Source organism: Phocoena sinus, chromosome X (genome assembly GCF_008692025.1).
Source record: "Phocoena sinus isolate mPhoSin1 chromosome X, mPhoSin1.pri, whole genome shotgun sequence".
Classification (NCBI taxonomy): Eukaryota; Metazoa; Chordata; class Mammalia; order Artiodactyla; family Phocoenidae; genus Phocoena; species Phocoena sinus.
The window spans coordinates 108,465,705-108,487,316 of NC_045784.1; the positions used below are offsets into that span (position 1 = coordinate 108,465,705).

The 21,612-nt window shown below is 40.7% G+C and overlaps 1 protein-coding gene across 1 annotated transcript; it reads right to left on the reverse strand.

The window, feature by feature from the left end:
* Positions 1 to 1,174: 1,174 nt before the first annotated feature.
* LOC116747182 lies at positions 1,175 to 8,129 on the reverse strand. Its single transcript, XM_032618973.1, has 4 exons — positions 7,970 to 8,129; positions 6,615 to 7,633; positions 4,167 to 6,515; positions 1,175 to 4,073 (listed from the first exon to the last, which is right to left on the reverse strand). The coding sequence occupies exons 1-4, from the start codon at positions 8,127 to 8,129 to the stop codon at positions 1,203 to 1,205; spliced, it is 6,399 nt and encodes a 2,132-aa protein (XP_032474864.1). The 3' UTR covers positions 1,175 to 1,202.
* Positions 8,130 to 21,612: the final 13,483 nt, after the last annotated feature.

The following is a 21,612-nucleotide window of genomic DNA, read 5'->3' on the forward strand; positions in this document are numbered from 1 at the left end:
GAACAGCTCCAGATGCTTGTCTGGCAGGCTCTTCCAACAAATTCATTAACTCTTCAATCTCCTGAAAGTAGTTCCACCTCCTGTCATTCATTGGTTAATGATACTGTCATTGATCCATTTTATATAGCTAAAAATCTTGGAGATTTCCTTCATACTTACCCTTTCTCACACTCCACACTCAATAATTTACCAAGTATTGTCAATTCTAACTCCTGAATATCTTATGCTATTGAACCATCTCCACTGCCAAGGATTAGGCCTTCAACCCCTCTTTCGACTGTTTCTTAACTGTTTTCTCCCATGTAAAGTCTTCTTCCCTCTTGTTTAATGCTACCTGGTTCTGGAGATTCTCCCCTTTTGTAGCACTACTCCCACTGTATTATAATTGTTTACATGTTTGAATTCTCCATTGGACCATAAGCTCCTAAGAGTGTCATGTTAGTCTTTTCAATCTCAGTTCTTAGAATAAAGCAAGTGTCTACATTGACTGTTCAATAAAAATTTGAGTGTAGGCATTCATATAGTACGAATATAAGGCACTCTATTAGTTTACCAAGGCATTTAGCCTTCACATTAATTATGATAAGTGCAAAAAGTATGTCTATTAAAGATGTTTTAAATGTCAGCATGTGGTTTTGAAATGCCCACGGTCGCGAGACCCCTCCACAAGACCACCAGAGACAAGAGTCAAAGCCAAACGGCAAGGGTCATTTATTGCAGGTTCGAACCTGGACCTCCGCGCACTCGTTGCCGGTGACGCTAAGAGGTCCCGATGGAGTTTAGTACAGCTCTTTTATAGACAGGTACAAACAAGCTCGGGACCTTCTGCGGGGCTTTCCAGGGGTGGGGAGTACTGATTGGCTAACTTTTAAACAAAGACACTAGTCACTGATTGGTTAACTTTTAAACAAAGACACTAGTCACCGTCTGATTGGTTGGATGGTTGCAAAAGGGGGTTCAGCAAGCATAGTTAAGAAGCGAGAGCGGCTGGTTAAGTTTCGGTTTCCTGAGGTTTTGTTTCTCAATTAGAAATACTTAAGATGGGGCCATAGTTACAAACAGTACAAACAGGAAGATTGATGCAATCCTAGCAGCGCTACGGCCTAACGGCAGGGCATCAATTCAGTCCTATTTCTACCAAAGTAGAACATAGCCCTTCATTCCCCCTTCTTTCATGAACCAGAGGAGCCAATCTTGGGTCCTCAAGGCTCAGTTTCTTCATTTTCTAAGTCCTCGTATGGCTGATATTGTGATCTTAATACCATTAGCTGAACTGTGTTTATTCTTTTTCGGACGAAATCCATGATTTTGTTGAATATACAGGGGCCTATAGTGAGGAGGAAAAGGAGGCATAGTAGAGGGCCCAGGAAGGGGAGGAGGAAGGGAAGCATCCCATGAAATCCTGACCAAAGGGGATTGTCCGCTAATTCTTTCCGGCGGCGGGCTAAGTCTTCCTGGAGCTGGTGAATTTTGTTTCTTACAATGCCTGATTTATTTGCATAAAAACAACATTTTTCTTTTAGGGCGAGGCATATTCTACCCTGTTCAGCTGTCAGCAAGTCTAAGCCCCTCCTATTTTGTAGGACCACCTCGGCCAGCGAATCTAATTGGTCCTGTAAGTCCTGAATGGTTCCAGAGAGGGCTTCTACATCTTCTATTAATTGTCTAGACAGCTGATTATAGGAGTGAAGGGAGACCCCAAGACCTGTACTCCGTGTGGCCACAGCTCCTGTAATTCCTAGTCCTATCAGGAGGGGTATGGCTGTAATGGCTCGTTTGGTTCTTCCTGCCCAAAGGTCAAAGCTGGGAATGGGCAATGGAGTGTCTCCCGAGATCAGGTCTACATTAGGGAGGAGGGTGGCTAGGTTGCAGACCCCTGTCCAGTTCTGGGGTAAATAGGTGTATGCTAGGTTATTTCCACAAACAAAGGCAGTGGTGTTAGGACTACAGAGGGAGGAGTTTACGGGGATATACTGACTACATCCAGTAGATGAAAGGATTCCCAAGTCAATACTGGCGTTAGAGAGGGAATCGTTCTTGACAAAGCATGAGGTATTAAAGGTAGTTGAAAACTTTGAAAATTGTATGGGAAACGGCTCGGGGAGTAAAGTTGGGTTACATTGTTTGCTGATGTTTAAATTGGCGAAAATGGGGATGGCTATAGCGCGGGGCGGTCCTTGAGGAAGGCAGAGCCAGCAATCTTGTGCTAAGTTGGGGTTGGTGGTATTTAAAAGCGCAAAAGTAGCTTCTAGTATAGTCGTGATTTGGGGGTCCAGTTCAGAGGGATTGACCTTAGAGCGAATTAGGGGGTGGTAGCTGAGCTGTGGGTGCAGATTCTGATAGGCCTTTTCTATTTGTCTTCGGGTTTCTATCTGGCGCACTTCGTCTTGGGGCCCTCCACCGTCTGACATATGTATGGGGGCCCTGGTATTCCAGCACACTGGGGTCCCGGGAGTGCCAATGCATCCAGCTTGAAGGTATTTATTATTATCATTAATGGTGGGACTTTTATTATTCTGTAGTGTGGCTGTGAAATAAGTCTTGTTATTGGTCCCTGTACATTGCTGGTAAGAGGAATAGCATGTGCTATGCATTGATTCCTGAAAAGTAGAACAGGGGCAAATAGCTCGGGGGGGGAGTGGTTTAGGCTTATGGTAGCATTGCCAGCTGGTTTTGACCCCAGTGCCTCCATATACCTGAACAAGGTATGCAGTTATTCCCCCGCAATCCTGCATATGAGTATACCTTCGGGGAACAACAGGAGTCTCGCTAGTACCTCCCCTGCACTCGCACGGTGCACCATATAGTTGTTGCATTAAAGCATTCTTATTGGGGGGGGGTTGAATCCTCCCCTCGTGGCCCGAGGGTTGAGGGTTAGGACTATCATTAGAGCTATCAGCAGTACCTTGGTCCTCATGGGGGAGGGTATGGCGTAAGGTCAGTTTGAGGGGATTGTCCTTACTCCGATCAACCGTCCAGGTGACGTCAGCTTTAGTGGACTTGATGAGGTCAGAAAGTGGGTCCACCGGCTTGACGTGGGTGTAATGGATCCAGGCAGCTATGCTGTCCACCTTGATGGCCGTCGGCGTTGTCAGGATGATCTGGTAAGGTCCTTTCCACCTGGGTTCTAGGGTCTCTTGTCGATGGCGTTTGACAAGGACCCAGTCACCTGGTCGGAGCTGGTGTGGAGTAGGCGGGGGTCCTGTTGTATATAGCTCTTTTAATTTGGGCCAGATTGTCTCGTGTATCCGCTGTAAGGCTTGGAGGGAAGACAGGAGATTATTTTCTGGGTCCGATTGGATAAGGTTAGTCTTTAGGTTAGGGATAATAGGAGGAGGCCTACCATGTATTATTTCGTAGGGGGTAAATCCTAGCTTATAGGGGGAATTTCGCACCCTAAACAGAGCGTAGGGGAGTAGGACTACCCAGTTAGCGCCAGTCTCCATGGTTAATTTAGTCAAGGTCTCTTTTAGAGTTCTATTCATTCTTTCTACCTGTCCTGAACTCTGGGGGCGGTATGCACAATGTAGTTTCCAATCAGCCCCAAGTATGGAAGCCAGATCCTGACTTACCTTAGAAACGAAGGCCGGCCCGTTGTCTGACCCTGTCATAACTGGAAAGCCATACCTGGGCAGGATTTCTTCTAGTAGCTTTTTAGCTACTATTTGTGCTGTCTCATTCTTGGTCGGGAATGCCTCGGTCCAACCTGAAAAGGTATCTATAAACACCAGTAAATATCTATATCCATATTTGCCAGGCTTTACCTCCGTGAAGTCCACTTCCCAGTAGGCTCCGGGCTGGTTCCCTCTTTCCTGGATGCCAGCGGTTGGTGGGTGGGTGTTAGCATTATGGAGTTGGCAGACTGCACAGCCAGCAACCAGTCGTTCAGTTTTTTCGGAGACATTTTTAATTTTAAGTCCAGTCTGTCTGATGAGATCCTGTAGCCGTCGGGCGCCCAAGTGGGTGCTACAATGGATCCGTTCAAGGACCAAGGTTCCTAGTTTTTCTGGAAGGAGGATATTGTTCTTAGCGTCCCGCCACCATCCGTCTTTAACCTGGGTTAGAGGGAGTTTGTTTATCCATCTAATGTCATCTTCCGAGTAGTCGGGTTGGGGCGGTAATTCCTGGGGCCCTGGATCCGGCAGTTGTAGGGGAAGTAATGGTATTAGAGTGTATGGCGCCTTTCGAGCCGTCTGGTCTGCCAAATTGTTGCCCCGGGCGACTGGATTTGTGGGTTTTTGATGCCCCGGGCAATGTACAATGGCTAACTTTTTGGGTTCCCATATGGCCGCTAGCAAGGCCAGGATTTCCTCTTTGTTCTTGATGTCTTTGCCCTCTGTTGTGAGTAGTCCCCGCTCTCGGTATATTGCCCCATGTATGTGTGCGGTAGCGAAAGCATACCAGCTGTCTGTATATATGGTGGCTTTTTGGTCTTTGCTCATCTTGAGAGCTTGGGTCAGGGCAATTAATTCAGCTTTTTGGGCTGAGGTCCCTGGGGGGAGAGTCTTCGCGCATATCACCTCAGTTTCCGATGTTACCGCTGCCCCCGCATACCTCTGACCTTGCTGGACAAAACTGCTGCCATCAGTGAACCATGTGACTTGTGCATCTAATAGGGGCTGGTCACGTAGGTCTTCCCGAACCCCATGGATCTGAGCCAGTACCTCTGCACAATCATGGAGTGGGGAGTCTAAGTCTGGGTCAGGTAATAGAGAGGCAGGGTTTAAAGCCCGTGGTGGAGTGTAGCTGATTTTGAGAGGATTTAACAGTAGACCCTGGTAGTGGACCAATCGAGCATTACTCATCCATCGGTCGGGAGGCTGTTTGAGAACCCCGTCGACGGCGTGGGGGGTGGTGACATGTAATTCCTGTCCCATAGTTAGTTTGTTGGCATCCTTTACCATTAGGGCTGTGGCGGCGATCACCCGGAGGCAAGGAGGCCAGCCTGAAGCCACGGGGTCCAATTTCTTTGATAGGTAAGTGATAGGCCTGGTCCAAGGACCGAGGGGTTGGGTCAACACGGCCTTAGCTATGCCTTTGTTTTCATCCACAAAGAGGTGGAAGGGTTTGGAGACATCAGGGAGACCCAGGGCGGGTGCGGATAGCAAGGCAGTTTTGATCTGCTGAAACGATTGCTCAGCCTCCTCTGTCCATTCAAAGGGCGTCTGTTCTTTGGTGGCTAAGTATAGTGGTTTGGCCATTTCAGCAAATTTGGGTATCCATAAACGGCAGAACCCAGCTGACCCCAAAAATTCTCTCACCTGTCGAGGCGTGGTGGGTCTGGGGATGCGGAGGACAGTCTCTTTCCGTGCATCTGTGAGCCATCGTTGCCCCCCTTTCAGTAGGTATCCCAGGTAAGTTACCTCAGGCCTGCAGATCTGCGCCTTTTTGGCAGAGGCCCGGTATCCCAGGGTGCCGAGAGTCTGTAGCAGGTTTCTGGTTCCCTGCAGGCAGGCTTCAGCGGTCCCAGCAGCTATTAAGAGATCATCAACATACTGCAGGAGGGTTATATTGGGGTTTTGTCTCCGGTACTCACTGAGATCCTCGTGTAGGGCCTCATCAAACAAGGTAGGTGAGTTCTTGAATCCTTGGGGAAGTCTGGTCCAGGTGAGTTGTCCGTTTATGCCTCTCTCAGGATCCGACCATTCGAAGGCAAAGAGTTCTTGACTTTTGGGTGCTAAGGGTAAACTAAAAAAGGCATCTTTGAGGTCCAGCACGGTATACCATTGTTTTTCTGGACTAAGGGCGCTCAAAAGAGTATATGGATTGGGTACAGTAGGATGGATGTCTATGACTCGTCTGTTAACTTCCCTCAGGTCCTGTACTGGGCGGTAGTCTTTACTGTTAGGTTTGCGGACTGGCAGCAGGGGTGTGTTCCAGGCCGACTGGCAGGGACGCAGTATACCTAGGTCAAGAAGCCGGCGAATATGTGGAGTGATACCAGTTTTGGCCTCTATGGGCATGGGATATTGTCGGACACGTGCAGGATCTGCCCCTGGTTTGATTTCTATGAATAGGGCTGGGTGATGTTTGGCTAGTCCCATCCCACCTGTTTCTGCCCATGCTTCGGGGAACTGCTGAAGCCATGACTTTATATCTTGATTTTGGGAGGGTGGTTCCTGGTGAAGTCGGTACTCATCTTCCAAGTTCAGGGTGAGCACAGATATGGGTTGGTTGTGAGGGTCTGTTATGATCGGCCCCTCTGACCGAAAATGAATTTGTGCTCCCATTTTAGTAAGTAAGTCTCTCCCCAGTAAGGGGCAAGGGCTATCGGGAATGACCAGAAAGGAGTGGGTTACTTTTCCCGTGCCCAAGTCCACAGTTCTCTGAGTGGTCCAGGGGTAACGTTTAACTCCCGTAGCTCCCTGGACCCAGGAGGTTTTGTCAGAAATTTTCCCGTGGGGCTTAACCAAGACCGAATGCTGTGCCCCTGTATCCACCCGGAATTGGACTGGTTTCCCCTCCACTTGTAGGGTTACCCTGGGTTCGGGGAGGGGGTCTGAACCCCGTCCCCCCTACTCTGCATCATGTGTAAACAGGACTGGGGTGGTGGCCTTCGGTTGCCATTGCCCCTGGTTGGGGCGCGGCTGCCTTTTTTGGGGGCATTCCCGAGCCCAATGGCCTTTTTCCTTGCAATAGGCACATTGATCTCTGTCCAATGGTCGCCTGGGAGGTCGAGTGGCTGGGGGGCCCCCTTGATCTTTCTGAACAATGGCGGCCAGGACCTTAGTCATTTTCTCAGTGGCTTTAAGTTGTTTATCCTCTGGGGCGTCTCGGTTATTAAAGACGCGCTGAGCAATACGGAGTAGGTCCTGTATCTGTTTGCCCTCCAGATCTTCTAACTTCTGGAGTTTCTTTTTAATATCAGGGGCTGCCTGGTTAACAAAGGACATTACAACGGCAGCCTGATTTTCGGGGGCCTCTGGATCCATAGGGGTATATTGCCTAAAGGCTTCCATTAATCTTTCTAAGTAAGAGGAGGGACTTTCTGTTTTACCTTGTACAATTGAATATACCTTGGCCAAATTAGTGGGCTTGCGCGCGGCAGCCCGGAGACCCGCCATTAGAGTCTGGCGATAAATGAGCAGTCGTCCCCTACCTTCTCCGGTGTTATAGTCCCAATCATCCTGCGGGGGGCGAGTTAAGGGAAAGGCTGCATTAATAAGATCAGGGTTAGCGGTGGGTTGACCATCATCTCCAGGAACCAGTTTTCTTGCCTCCAGCTGGATTCGTTCTCGTTCCTCGGTAGTGCACAGGATCCGGAGAAGCTGTTGGCAGTCATCCCAGGTGGGCTGATGAGTAAACATAACACTATCTAGAAGAGCTATCAGGTCTTTAGGATTATCAGAAAAACGAGCATTCTGGGTTTTCCAATTATATAAGTCACTGGTAGAGAATGGCCAATATTGGAGTCGGGGGTTCCCTGTCTCATCGGGAGGGCCTATTTCTCGCAGGGGTAGGGCTGTGGTGGAATCTGGATGGCGGAACCCTGGGTCGCGCTGAGTGCGTCCACGGGTGCGTCCAGCCGGCCCAGGGGAGTTATTTTCATTGGACAGGAGGGCCGGCAGTGCCTCTGCCTCTCGGTCCTCCGGTTCTGACCTGGGTGGCCCCTCGGGAGGGGCCACAGGAGGTTCTTCCAAGGGGAGAGGAGCAGGGTCAGGAGCAGGAAGGGGGACCGGTTGTGGGGCCAAAGGAGGATGTTGATATGGGGGGGGGGGTTCTATGAGAAGGAGGTCTTGGCTGTCAGAAAGTATGGGTGCGGTTGAGGTCTGAGGCTTGGGAGGTTTAGTTGGTCGGGCCGTAAGGATCTTATATGTCCCTGATGACAAAAAGGGGGCCATCCAGGGAGGTGGGTTTTCCACCAGGTCCTGCCATACCAAGATGTAGGGGATTTGGTCCGGATGGCCTTCTTTCCCTGGTAAGAAAACTCTAGATTTAATTTTTAGGACTATAGGAAGACAAAAGGTACCCTCGGTGGGCCAACCAACCCCGAAAGTTGGCCATTCAGAGCGGCAGAAGGTAATAAGTTTTCTTTTCCGGATGTCCAGACTGAGGTCGTGTCCTCGGGATTTCACATCCCCAAAATTAGTGAGAAGGAGGGAGAGAGGGGTACTCTGTGTTTGGCCCATGTTTAGGTCCTGGAAGAGATTGGTTAGAAAAGGTTATTCTGAAAACGAAAGTGATTAAGAGCAGTCCCAATAGCGGAGCCTGTAAAAGGAGGAAAGGAGGTTATCGCGTGCGCGCTTCAGATGGGCTATCAACCCCCAGATGGGTCGCGGTGGACGTCTCCAACCACGCCCGACTAGGTGTCCCATAGCGCGTCCGCCAGGACTGTCCTAGTCCCCAAAACAGAAGGTACCTTGAGCCAGCTTACTTACCGATCGGTTGTCAGCGATGACCCGTTGACCTGATGTCTGGTGGGCTTGGGGGCATCCCGGACGAGCCCCCAAATGAAATGCCCACGGTCGCGAGACCCCTCCACAAGACCACCAGAGACAAGAGTCAAAGCCAAACGGCAAGGGTCATTTATTGCAGGTTCGAACCTGGACCTCCGCGCACTCGTTGCCGGTGACGCTAAGAGGTCCAGATGGAGTTTAGTACAGCTCTTTTATAGACAGGTACAAACAAGCTCAGGACCTTCTGCGGGGCTTTCCAGGGGTGGGGAGTACTGATTGGCTAACTTTTAAACAAAGACACTAGTCACTGATTGGTTAACTTTTAAACAAAGACACTAGTCACTGTCTGATTGGTTGGATGGTTGCAAAAGGGGGTTCAGCAAGCATAGTTACAGAAGCGAGAGCGGCTGGTTAAGTTTCGGTTTCCTGAGGTTTTGTTTCTCAATTAGAAATACTTAAGATGGGGCCATAGTTACAAACAGTACAAACAGGAAGATCGATGCAATCCTAGCAGCGCTATGGCCTAACGGCAGGGCATCAATTCAGTCCTATTTCTACCAAAGTAGAACATAGCCCTTCAGTTTGGATGAATCTTCTTGCCATCCCTATAAGTCCAACACACAAACAACAATATGTAAATAATCTTCCTAATAGAGAGTTAATTGACTCAAACTAGTTTATTGGAATGTTTAAATTCACTAAATCTTCTGATGTAAATTTTAAAGTTTAAGGCATCTTAATGACAAAATTTCTTAACCCTTTCTCCCCTTTGCCTTGATATGAAAACAAAATCATGGCCCAAAAAAGAACAAATGACCATTCCTTGAAAGAACTTCAAAAGATTTGAATTTAGTGATATCTTTTACATATTGTCACAAGTAAAAAAAATAATGAAAAATGATGACGATATTTCTGAGTCAACTTCTACTTCTTTAAATGAGTTATGTTCTAAAGATCAGAAATAATACAGAGGGAGTCAATAAGTAATTATATATATAAAATTTAGAAAAATAAGTCCTAGAAAAAGAGCTGAAATTAGTACTTTTCAGACATTAATTCTGTGCTTAATCTTTATCATTACATATCAGAACTTGTCTACCCAACTAGATAGAAATGTATTAAGATTAAGGAGTGTGCTTGAACATGATAGCAGAAATAAAGAATGGTAGGATGACATAAATTAGGACTTTATTTTTAATTATCATGTCTTGATTGTAGCTTTGTAGCCAACTGCAGAGACATTACAGAAGACAGTCCAAGAAGCAGAGAGACAGTTAGGGACTCACTTTACATGCTTATTAATATCTTATTGGTTCATATCAGGCAAATACAATTAAAATAAGAAAAAATTCCTGGAAGAGAATGTTGTAAAGAAGATGAAATCCCAAGGAATTTAAAAACAGGAGAATCCAGGGCACTCAAAACATCTTGTTATAGCAGCCATTTCTAACTAAAAAGCACTTTAGGGTTATGTAAAACAGTTTTTCAAGTTTCCCCTAGATATGAAAAGATCAACGACTATAACTAAAACATTCTCTCCATAATAAGGCAATACTGAAAGGTATTATTTCTACCATTTTCAAAAAACTCTTGTGCCAGTCCATAATTTCTCCCCAGATGAAAATGGTCAAGCATAAATGCAAATCAAATTTTTTAAAAAAAGAGGAAACTGCTCAAGTGCTGTACTGTCCCTGCCATAAATGATTACTAAAGACTCATTCCCATAAACCATCTCTGATTACAGTATTCACTTGGAAAAAACCTCCATCAAACTCAGTTCTAAGAGGAAAATATAAACCATTCCTTTATCAGCGACGCTAGTATGGACTGGAGTGCTGCCTTTTAAATGCAAATTAAGCCAAACTTAATTGGATTCTTCCAATAGCACAACTTCAGAGCTTGTCAACAATCAGTATTCACTACTTTGGCAAAGCAAAATCACAATAAAAAGGGACAACTTTAAAAAATACCATTCTTGGCATTTGAGCAGAGGTTAGGTTGAACAGCTTTTAATAAGAATGATCTCAATTCAGGTGTTTTAAGGAATTTTCATTAAGAATATTCTTTTCAAAGTAGCCACATATGAGAGTATACTTAGTATTTTACTTTTTTAAGGAAAATCACACTAAACTAACTTGACACCACATTTCAGAGAGAATATATTTAATACAAAATGGAAGACCGAAGGCTTGATTTTACTCATACATTCATTTGTGGAAGGCTAACTTATACATAGTAAATTGGCATAATGAAGTCACCTAGTAATTTGAAATTTATAATCACTTGGGTGTACTTGGCTAAAGTTTGTCTTTCCTTCTATTTAAAAAAATACAGGTTTCTATTTTCAGCAAAATCAAGTGTACACAAGGAAAGGGATTTCCATATTTAAGAGTAAAGACCACAGACCTACTAATGTAAAACTAGCATTTATAGACAAATATTGCTTGGGCTAATGAAAATGAATTCCTAGTATATAATAAGTGAATTTATTTTTTAAAAGCAGATATTGGTATATAATCAGGATTTGAAGGATATGTAAGACCAAGATAACATTACTTTTTGACAGAGAAGGAAAAGGGTATTTCGGGAAACTAGGATTTAGATGGAAGAGTTCTCATCTGACTTTCCTTTTCTGCCTGTCCTAGTTCTAACAGTGTTTTAGGCAACTGCTACCAAGTAATAAGAGTTTGCACTTCTGATAAGAAACTATTTTCCATACCTGGAGTATGGATAGGAGTGCATATTGCTTATTCTTGAGAAGATAAATTGCCCTGCTGAGCTGAAGGAGAGGTTTTATGTAAGGGATATATATGCTGAAATAGGTCAAGTTATGGAAAGCTATGAAGGCAGGGTGAAGCATTTGTATTGTTTACTTGTAGCACTTTAGTTCTCAATCTTTTTTCTTTGGTAGCATCTGATGGATGGCATTCAGGTGAACAATGCATTCTTATGAGTGTACCCAGAGATACGTGCAACTCCCAGAGTAGGAGCTCTAGCTCCACCCTCTTCTCTTCCACGAAAGAAAATGTTTCTGAATCAGTGAGAATGTTGTTATAGGAATAATTGTGAATCTCGTCAAAAGTATTATTTAAATCATTTGTAAATTGCACTTTCATATTAGTAAAGAATTACTTGTGATACATCTCACAATTGACTGTAGTGTAAGAAGAGCCAAAGTTGGTCTGATGTTTTGTGGAGAAAGAAGTCATATGCACACCACTGTATGTATGCATTGTTTAATCATAGTGTAGAGGCAGCAAATCAATTAAGTATCCACTCTAGGATTTTAGACATGAGGTGCTTTGGGACCATCGAGACTAAGATAAAATGGTAAACATGGAAAAGATGGGACATTAAGGATATGAATTATAAAGAAAACTCAATAGGTTTTATTTTTATTTCTTTTATTACCATTGCGAATAAAGAATGAGGATGCATTGTGTTCAGGTTTGTGTGGCAGTATTTTAACGTTTAACAATTGAGTTTAAATTCAGATTGATTTTGGCATCAATCTGGTCTAAAGAAATAATATTTTTCAGTCATGATAAACCATATGAAATTGCTGATATTTGGCATTTTGACCTATAACAATAGTAATTTCATATAGTTCAATCTAATCCTTGTTTTTGTGGTAGAGGCAGACTTGTTTCTGGGGTAAAGTATAGGCTTTAATCAAGTAAAGTACGAGCAACAATGGGATGGCACTCTTTGTGGAAGGTAACTGGAACAAATGAAGTAAATAAAAGATCTGAAATGTAAAAAATGAACTCCCTTAGATATATGAGGTTTGGAATTCTCAAGGAAAAATTATCAAAAAGGCATAACAAAAGGAACATTAAGTATCAAACTATATTTATGGCTACATGATGCCAAACAACAGATAAATATTGAATATCCAGTCATGCTGATGTTTTCAAGAATCCTATAGATGAAATATCCAGATAAATAAATGCACATTTATTTTTCTTCTAGATGTCTAGACATAATCTAAGATGGGATTTCAAAGAGTAAAATCTAACTCCATATAATCATACTGAATAACACCACATCCTCTTTTTATATTTTCTTCTTATTTAAAAGAAAAGAATACACACAATGTTAATGTAGGATTCAGAAAACAGATTTTTTTAAAAATCAGGGTAAATAGCCTTCCCTTATGCTTAAACGCTAAGTAGACAGCTGGTCTATAGATAGGCTTGATAAAGGAAGCAAAGTGGCAGCTTATAGGCATGTATTGTTCTGCCATTAATAATAAGGGCAAATAATTATTAGTTATTAACTAAAATTATGATTAGTGTTCTAATAATTTTTGAAGACAATTTCAATGTTTAAAAATTAAGAGAGTGAGTACAATTTTAAATTTCTAGCCTCTCGAAAATTTTAAGGATTGAGCAACACTGACCTCACATTTCCAGCTGTCAGCAATCAGCCAAAAGTGAAGAGCAGATACTCCCTCTAGATGAGGCAAGCACTTTAATTTTCCAAACACCCTTCCCAGTTCATTTCACTCCATTATGTTCTTATTCCTCATAAGCGTTTGAGTTTGTGATCCCTGACGTAGTGTTTGAGGACCAAATATAGACGATTGGGACAGATTAGGGCAAAGGGATGAATTATAAATCAATGAGAATTCTCTTATCCCACACTCTCTTCCTCAGCCCCGTGGAAATGTATGTATGCTTCAAAATGAATGATGTGAAAAGCATGTAATTAAAAGACATAATTTGCATGTAAACATTTTAATAGGATTATATCTGTGGAAAGATTATTTTGGTAGAGGGAGAGGGAAGGCCTTTTCCAGAGCTTCTCAAATAAAGTGGCATACATACCCACTTTAGCTTATATGGGTAATGATGATACCTTCATAGAAATCTTTGAAGCGGTATTGAACAAGGAAAGAAGTCACAACTTCTGGGGATTTTGAAAATAACAGAACAGAAAAGGAAGGAGGGAAGGAAGGAAGAAAGGATGAGCCATGTGACTCATTCATCTCTGTCAGGGCCAGGCATCCTGTGTGGAAAGGCAGCATGCTTTCTGTTAATAGAGACTTCTGGAAGGAAGGGTATAATATAGAATTTTTGTTTTCAGACTTATTAAATTTTTTTATAATATTTAAGGATTTTTGAATCAAGTTATAACATTTGACAGCACCTTAGTCCATGAAATGTGAAGTCAAAGCCTTAACTGTGATGGTGAGGTTAAGAGAATTAAGTGACGTTTCTTATGTTGATTGACCTTTAAATTCTTCTGGATTGAAGGAAATAGGGAGATTTGGGCTCTAAAAGAGGGCTCAAGAGATGATGGAAGTGGTGAGGGTGGGAGGAAGAGAGTTGACTGAGCTCCAGAAATTGTGATTCAACAAGATGAGAACTAATGAAGGAAATGGACAGTAGGTAGTAGGAGATCCTGTGAAAGGCCAAGACAGATTTTTTAAATAGTGTCATTAGATATTCAATTTACAGGGTATTTTTGCCCTGCTGTATTTTCCTGTTATTCTCATGTTTTCAATAAGTTCATTAAACACTACAGCCTAGAGTCAGCAGTGCTTTGGAGAGTACAGGTATCTGAGCTACATTTCCCTAAGGATAAAGTCAGTTTGGAGAAAACAGGCCAAGGCCAGCAACTTTAACAGTTCGGGGAACAGTCATAAGATTGCCATAGATGAATTGCATGAGAGCTAGAGCTCAGAGAAGATATTAAAAATGAGAAGGGAAATCAAGCACAAGAAGAATATAAGCATACCCAGGGAATGGTCGATAGTTCTTAAAGGAATTAGACTTTCTGTGGTAACCCAGGATAGACTCTTTCATTATGATTAGTTGAAAATTAAAACAGAGGACAGCCTCAAATTGCTGCAGAATTTGTGGCCACCTGGTGTCATTGTTTCGATGTATTTTAATGAGTGCTTTCCATGATCAAGGCCAGATATTGTTTCTTACTCCTCTTTGTCTCCACGTACATATATCTGGCATGCACTGAAGCCCTCAATCAGTTGCTTAAATGGATATATGATATGCACATCTGGAGGTAGGGTGTGGTTAACTGGGAATAGCCCTGATTGAAAACAAATTAATTTTCCAAACATGACTTCATTCTCCAACAGCACAATCACAGATGAATCCTCCAAAAGAAATTCTGAATTGTTGGTTTTAATGTCCTAGCCCATATCAGAAGAGCTGAGATCCACTCTGCTTGGGGGTTTGCACAGGTGAGAGTCATTTAAAAAAAATAGGTACACTCATGATTACAGGGTGAGGAAATCCTCTGCCAGTGCTAAGCCTTTAGTTCCCTGACTTTACCCTTCTTCATTATGAATAAAGTATATAAAACTAGGGTTTTATTTTTCCATTATGTTACAAAATGATTGAACTACCTCTGTGTAATTGTGTCCTTTTTTTCTTCTTTTATTTTCGTGTATTTATTTCCTGAAAGATTTCTCTTGAAAGCATTTTTTATTTGTTGGGAGATTATTTCCTGAAAGTTTTTCACTTCAGGGTAATGTTAAGTCGATCTTGAGTGGAATTGGAGAGAGAGGAATTCATGAGAGAGTGAGATATGATTCCAAGATGCCTTTTGCCTTAATCTTTCCAGTTTGGTAAAACAGTTTACAAACCTCTTTGGCTCAGAGCTCAGAACAGGCCCACCAGGCTCATGTTGCCCTGTATAGTCTGGTATTTGTTTTTCTACTGATCCACTAGAGTGACTTTTCTCAGCCTGGTAAACAAGCTGTTCTAGACACAGTATAATCAGGAGAACAGGTACCAATGTTAGACATTTTAATCTTTACCTTTTTTTAGGTGTGCCAAAGGGGGTGGGGTAGGGCACAGGATGGGGTGAGGATAGTCTGCCACGATGCCACCAATAAGAGGATGCTCTACCTAAAAAGAACTTAAAAACAATCAGACTAAAACTCAGCTTTTATTATCACCATATGTCAGCATTTCTAAACATTGTCAGTGATAAAATACTCCTCCTGTCATGGCTGACTGCTCCCATGGTCCCTTCCATCACTGCTTTTTTCCCCTTATTTTTCTTCCTTTCTAATTAAATTAACAAAGGGTTTATCATCATAAACACAAAACTCCAACGACTCTGCCGCTTGATAACCATGTGACCTTGGGCAACTCATTTAACATCTCTGTAGGTATATTGATAGGATACACTTTACAGATATGTGTGAGAAATTAATGAGTTGATTTTTATAGTGCTTATAAACAAATAACTTCTTAATGTATTCTAATTATAATTATTCCTTTAAGTATTTGATGGTTACTTTTTAAAATAGGTACAGTAATACTAAGGCTTTTTTAGTTTGTAATTTGGAATTCCAAATTGCAAGAATATTTGTTACATTTGCACTGCTTCTGGATATAATCAAACAACTCAAGCTTAAAATAGGAGAAACTGATCTTTCTTATATATTTTACTAAACTCTGTATAAAAACAGGAACCAATGAAAAGAGACAGATTTTGCAGAGAATCTTGGGTTGTGAATGGAAGAACGTTATTTGAGTATTTATTGAATGTCTACTATATGTCAGGTACTGTGAGTGATAGCAAGATATGAAATATCATCTCTACTCTTACAATCTAGTGGGTGAGGATAAATCATGCCAAAGACCTCTATATACACAAAGTGATTCCTCTGTTGTCCATGGGAGATATCGTTAATTGATCACAGTACTATTTTTAAATATTAATGGCTTCACGATCCTTCTGAATGTAAGACCTCAAGTAGCCGTCACCTATCTATGGAAGTTGGTAGTTAAGATTAAACCTATTTGCCATTGGGGTCAAGATGGTACCTAATTGTTAAATGAATAATCTGGTCTGCAGGAAGTCATAATAAAGAGATGAAAAAGTGAAACCTTTTGAGAAAGTGATCTTCAATTGTACTTAAGAATAAATGAAATGATACTTAAAAGGACCCAAGTGATAAAGTTTAGCAATATTTTAATATAATTTTGTGGTCACTTATTTTATTTTAAAGAAAATACAGGGCTTCCCTGGCGGCGCAGTGGTTGAGAGTCCGCCTGCCGATGCAGGGGACATGGGTTCATGCCCCGGTCCGGGAAGATCCCACATGCCACGGAGCGGCTGGGCCCGTGAGCCATGGCCGCTGAGCCTGCGCGTCCGGAGCCTGTGCTCCGCAACGGGAGAGGCCACAACAGTGAGAGGCCCGCGTACCGCAAAAAAAAAAAAAAAAAAAAAAAAAGAAAATGCAGTATTCATCTTTCAAAGTTTAAAATAAGTTTTATGAACACAAAATGTTGTAATGAAGTCAAGCAATATTTTCTTAGATTATTAGGGTCAGTGTCAGTCTAGAAGTAGTGTTCTGTAGATCAAATTGATCAGCTGGATTTATATCCATTTGTTGAAAAGGACTATTTGGATTAAAAAACCTAAAAATCAATTAGAATGAGAACGAGATTTTAAAGGTGATTTGTTTCTTTCACTTTAGAGAATATAAGGCACAAATCCCTTAATTTTTATAGGAGATACATAGAGCCCCTAAATAAATAAAACATAAGAAAGGATTTCTTATACATATATTTATATATAATTGCATATTTATCCTGGTTGTTTCTTTTTAAATTGCCAGTTCATATGACTCATGTTCCAAAACAGAGTATTTTTGATGAAAGCTAAGCATGACCTATTTAAAAAATAGAGCTTTTCATCTGCACTGCAGGTAGCTAATTTGCAAATTAAATGTATAAGAAGTCAAGAGTTCAAGCTAAAAATGTTCAAATGCATATTTAATTTTAAAATAGCATTAGCCATTCTTTATAATTGAGGAGATAACATGGGGTATGATCTCACAATTCACTTTTTATCTCCTTTCCTTGAGTTGGTATCTCCTAACATAATATTCTTAGCACAGGGAAATACAGCTATTTATAATTAATATTTCTTATTTTCAAATACTTTGAGGAAAAAATATTTTATTGAAGTATAGTTGATTTACAATTTCTTGTTAGTTTTAGGTGTATAGCACAGTAATTCACACTGATAAATATATATTCTTTTCCCGATTTTCCATTATAGGTTATTACAAAATGAGTATAGTGCCCTGTGCTATTCAGTAGGCCCTCGTTTGTTGTCTGTTTTATGTATAATATTGTATATGTGTTAATCCCAACCTCCAAATTTATCCTTCCCCCCCTTTGCCCTTTGGTAACCATAAGTTTGTTTTCTGTGTCTGTGGGTCTACTTTTGTTTTGTAAGTAAGTTCATTTGTTTTTTTTGTTTTTTTTTAGATTCCACATATAAGCAGTATCATATGATATTTGTCTTTCTCTGTCTGGCTTACTTCACTTAGTATGATAATCTCTAGGTCCATCCATGTTGCTGTAAATGGTATTATTTCATTCTTTTTTATGGCCGAGTAATATTCCCGTGTGTGTGTGTGTGTGTGTGTGTGTGTGTGTGTGTGTGTGTGTGTGTGTACACCATATTTTCTTTATCCATTCATCTGTGGATGGACTTTTAGGTTGCTTCCATGTCTCGGCTATTGTAAAAAGTGCAGCAATGAACATTGGGGTGCATGTATCTTTTTGAATTATAGTTTCCTTCAGATATATGCCCAGGAGTGGTATTGCAGGGTCATATGGTGACTCTGTTTTTACTTTTGTAAGGAACCTCCATAGTGTTCTCCATAGTGTCTGTACCAATTTACATTCCCACCAACGGTGTATGGAGGCTTCCTTTTTCTCCACACCCTCTCCAGCATTTATTATTTGTAGGTTTTTTGATGATGGCCATTCTGACCAGAGTGAAGTGATACCTCATTGTGGTTTTGATTTGCATTTCTCTAATAATTAGCCATTTGAGCATCTTTTCGTGCGCCTGTTGGCCAATTGTATGTCTTCTTTGGAGAAATGTCTATTTAGGTCTTCTGCCCATTTTTTGACTGGGTTGTTTGTTTGTTTTTGATATTGAGCTGTATGAGCTGTTTGTATATTTTGGAAATTAATCCTTTGTCAGTTGCATCATTTGCGAATATTTTGTCCCATTCAGTGGGTTGTCTTAAATGCACATGTAACTTTTTTCACAGCAGAAATTGTCTTATTCTGCAGAGGATACTGGTGGGAATATCTGCATGTAGTGTAGTGAGAAGGAGTAAAGAGAGGACCTGAGATACATTTTGCAGGAAAACACAGAAGTCAGTGTTCCCTGGGATTCAGAAATCTAATAGATCAGGTGGCTCTCTAGCTCTTCTTAACTGCTATTGCCTCTTGCAATTATCTTCCATTTTTTCCTGGAGGGAATCAGTAGGGGTCTGATTTCTGGTCTGTCTTGAAACATGGAAAATCCAGCTGGCAGGAGTAATGTGTGTAGGTGGGCTACAATTAGTTCTCTGGGAACATTGTGCTGTGGGAACAATTCAGGCTCTTTTTCCTGATCCCATATACTTCTGTTCTGAATGAAAGAGCTAGTGGCAGTAGGAAAATATATGTCTCATCATTGCTACACCTTCAAATGGCCTAATGTTTCAAGAAGGATGAAGAGGTCACTGGTTCTAAATATAGTAGAGAAATAAAGTAATTTAAGGACTCACAACTCTTATGTTGTGTGTTTTTCTTTGAGTCAACACTGCAATGGTCTTCCCTTAGGTAACCATAAAGTTTATTTTCCTGCATCTTATAGGTCTCTTCTCAAATGCTACCTCTCAGAGAAGATGTCTTGAATTGTCCTTGATAGAAAAAAAAGGTTTGGGAAAAGAAAAATAACTTTTATTATGAAATATAGAATGAGCATAGCATAGAGACACTAGTAAGAATTGCATTTTTAATGATTAAATGTCCAACCTTAATGGAAAATAATAGATTCCTTTAGAGTAAACAAAGCATGGGAGAAAACTCCACTGGCAGTGCTTCTCTTTACCTTAGTTTTGATATCAATATGCTGGTATATGTCTGTAACAGTACTTCTAAATCCAGAGAGAAAATTTGTAAGAGTGATCTTGCTTTTTATTATTTTAATTTGGCAGTTACTTCCCAGATTATCTTTGCTATAGATACAGCATATAATGAGAGTGAGGTTTTTTTGCACCCACTAAGATATCTTAAACATAGATTACTGAGGAGTTATTCATTAGTAATATCCCTATAGGCTCTCATAAGAGCATACTTACATAGACTAATTTATAGGTTCTTCTAAGAAGTACAGGAGAGTATAATGAAAAAGAAAATGTTTCTTCAGTTCACTCTACTATTAGCTCACTTTTAAAAAATCTGTTTAATTTTCGTCCAAAGAAACAGGCTTTGTAGTATATAAACACTGAATTAAACAATTTATTGGGTTCAAAAAGTAGGAAAAGATAGTCTTAAGTGTGGATGCATTTTATAGAATCAGTGAAGAAAAAGCACCACTTATCTTTTTTCTTCTTCCTCTATGAATACCCCAGTGCCTAATAAAGGATATGCATGTCAAGAATAGATATAAAATAAATGAGTGACACAGTGAGAATAGACTGAATCACAGGACTTCCATATTGAACACAGGGTTGGTGGAGATAATTATTAAGTTCTTTGTCTAATATTTATTTTTAAATCGCTACACTTTGGTAGAGATGTATATTTCTAGTCTATATTTCCTGAATTGGTCCTCAGGACCAAAATTCCAAAATCTCTTGTTTTTAGAGAATTCTTAACAATGTGTAAGTCATAAAACCATTTGAAAATGTGATAGAAATTATGACTTTTTTTCCTAAACTGGGGTGGGGAAACACAGATAGACACATGCCTATATACAATTTAAAGGGATTTATTAATATTTTGAAATTCACCCTTCAGTTAAGGACCTTTGAAATTGAGGGCAATATTTATTCATAAGGAATTCTATTAATACATGGCTCTCCACCATAATGAGCTAGTCCCTTTGCGAAATGAATGAACTGAGAAAGCTATAGGACGCTTTGCTCAAAAAGAATATGCTTTTTTGAGTAGCATTAAAGGTTTTACATTTGTATTATAATCATAAATCTAATTATTGTGGTACTTGAAACATTAAAAATAGGAAATCAAATTACCTATGAGCCAAAAAAATCAAGATTTGTCTCCCAGAATCAAATTAAGTGCACAGCAAATGTAAGCAGTCAATATCGTCAATGTGGGGATAAGGAAAATATCACAAACAAAAAACATGAGGTCTGTTACTTTTGGTTCTAAGTTCATAGGAAACCCCTCACGTACATAAATAAATCTTCAGAACTGACTTCCACAGCGGTTTGAGTTTTTGAGTTTTTTGAAAGATGTGAAGTGAGAATTGGATAAAGTCCTTTTTCACAGATCCTAATAACTCTTCACATAAGGAACTTTCTGCCTTGCTTACATGTAGGATTTAATTTTGGACTATTATATACTTACCAGACCATCTAGATTTCTTATTTAGTAATGTAGGTTCACAAGACAAGTTATCTAAATAAAAGAAAAACAATCATATCTCTATATAATGATGAGTGTACTTTTATCCGTAGATTCATCTATTCAACAATATTCAACAAATCCCTACTGTGTGTAAGACAATATTCCAATCACTGCAGCAGGAAGATAAAGCATGTACACAAAGCACAGTAATGTAGTGTTGTGTGTGCTATAAGAGATTAAAACACTTTATGGGAATTCAGAAGAGGGACAACAAAAGATTTATGACTAGGAAAGAACAGAGAAGGTTAGGGGGCAGGAGAATGCTCTGGTCTCAGCTATATTTGATGAAGCTTGAACTGATCAGTATAGGGTAGGTTATAATGAAAAACTTGGAAGCAGGAAGTCTAAGCAGTAGACTGTATAGCAATGGTTTACAGGAGAGGAATTTTACACTCAATATACAGTGGTAGCTGTACAGATGAAAACTAGATTACGGAAAAAAGGCATCATAGGGGTTAAAGAAGCAGGCCTTTATAATGTATGGATATTAAGTAACAATAAGGAAGAATCAAAAACGACTCAGTATATTTGGTAGGAAACACCCATAATTAGCAAACACAGGAAAGGCAAAACAAAAGGTAGCTATGGGAAACATGCTGAATGTGATGCATGCTGAAAACCTAGGTTTGTAAGAACTGTTAAACACAGACTTCTGTCAAAAAGCTTCACTCCAGTCACCACCAGAGTTCTGTTAACATTAAAATAATGAGGCTCTCGCATCATTTATACCCCATAGGGGCTAAGCTGTGCAAAAATTCTGTCTTCAACGCCCTAGAATAAATTTG

Bases quoted from the DNA above. Each gene is read 5' to 3' on its own strand.
- LOC116747182 (XM_032618973.1), bottom strand. From the start codon at position 8,129: ATGGGCCAAACACAGAGTACCCCTCTCTCCCTCCTTCTCACTAATTTT. The intron at 7,634-7,969 runs GTACCTTTTGTC...TCCCCTTGGAAG, and splicing joins GGTTGGTTGGCCCACCGAGG to AACCTCCTGTGGCCCCTCCC. The intron at 6,516-6,614 runs GCTCGGGAATGC...GATGCAGAGTAG, and splicing joins GCAAGGAAAAAGGCCATTGG to GGGGGACGGGGTTCAGACCC.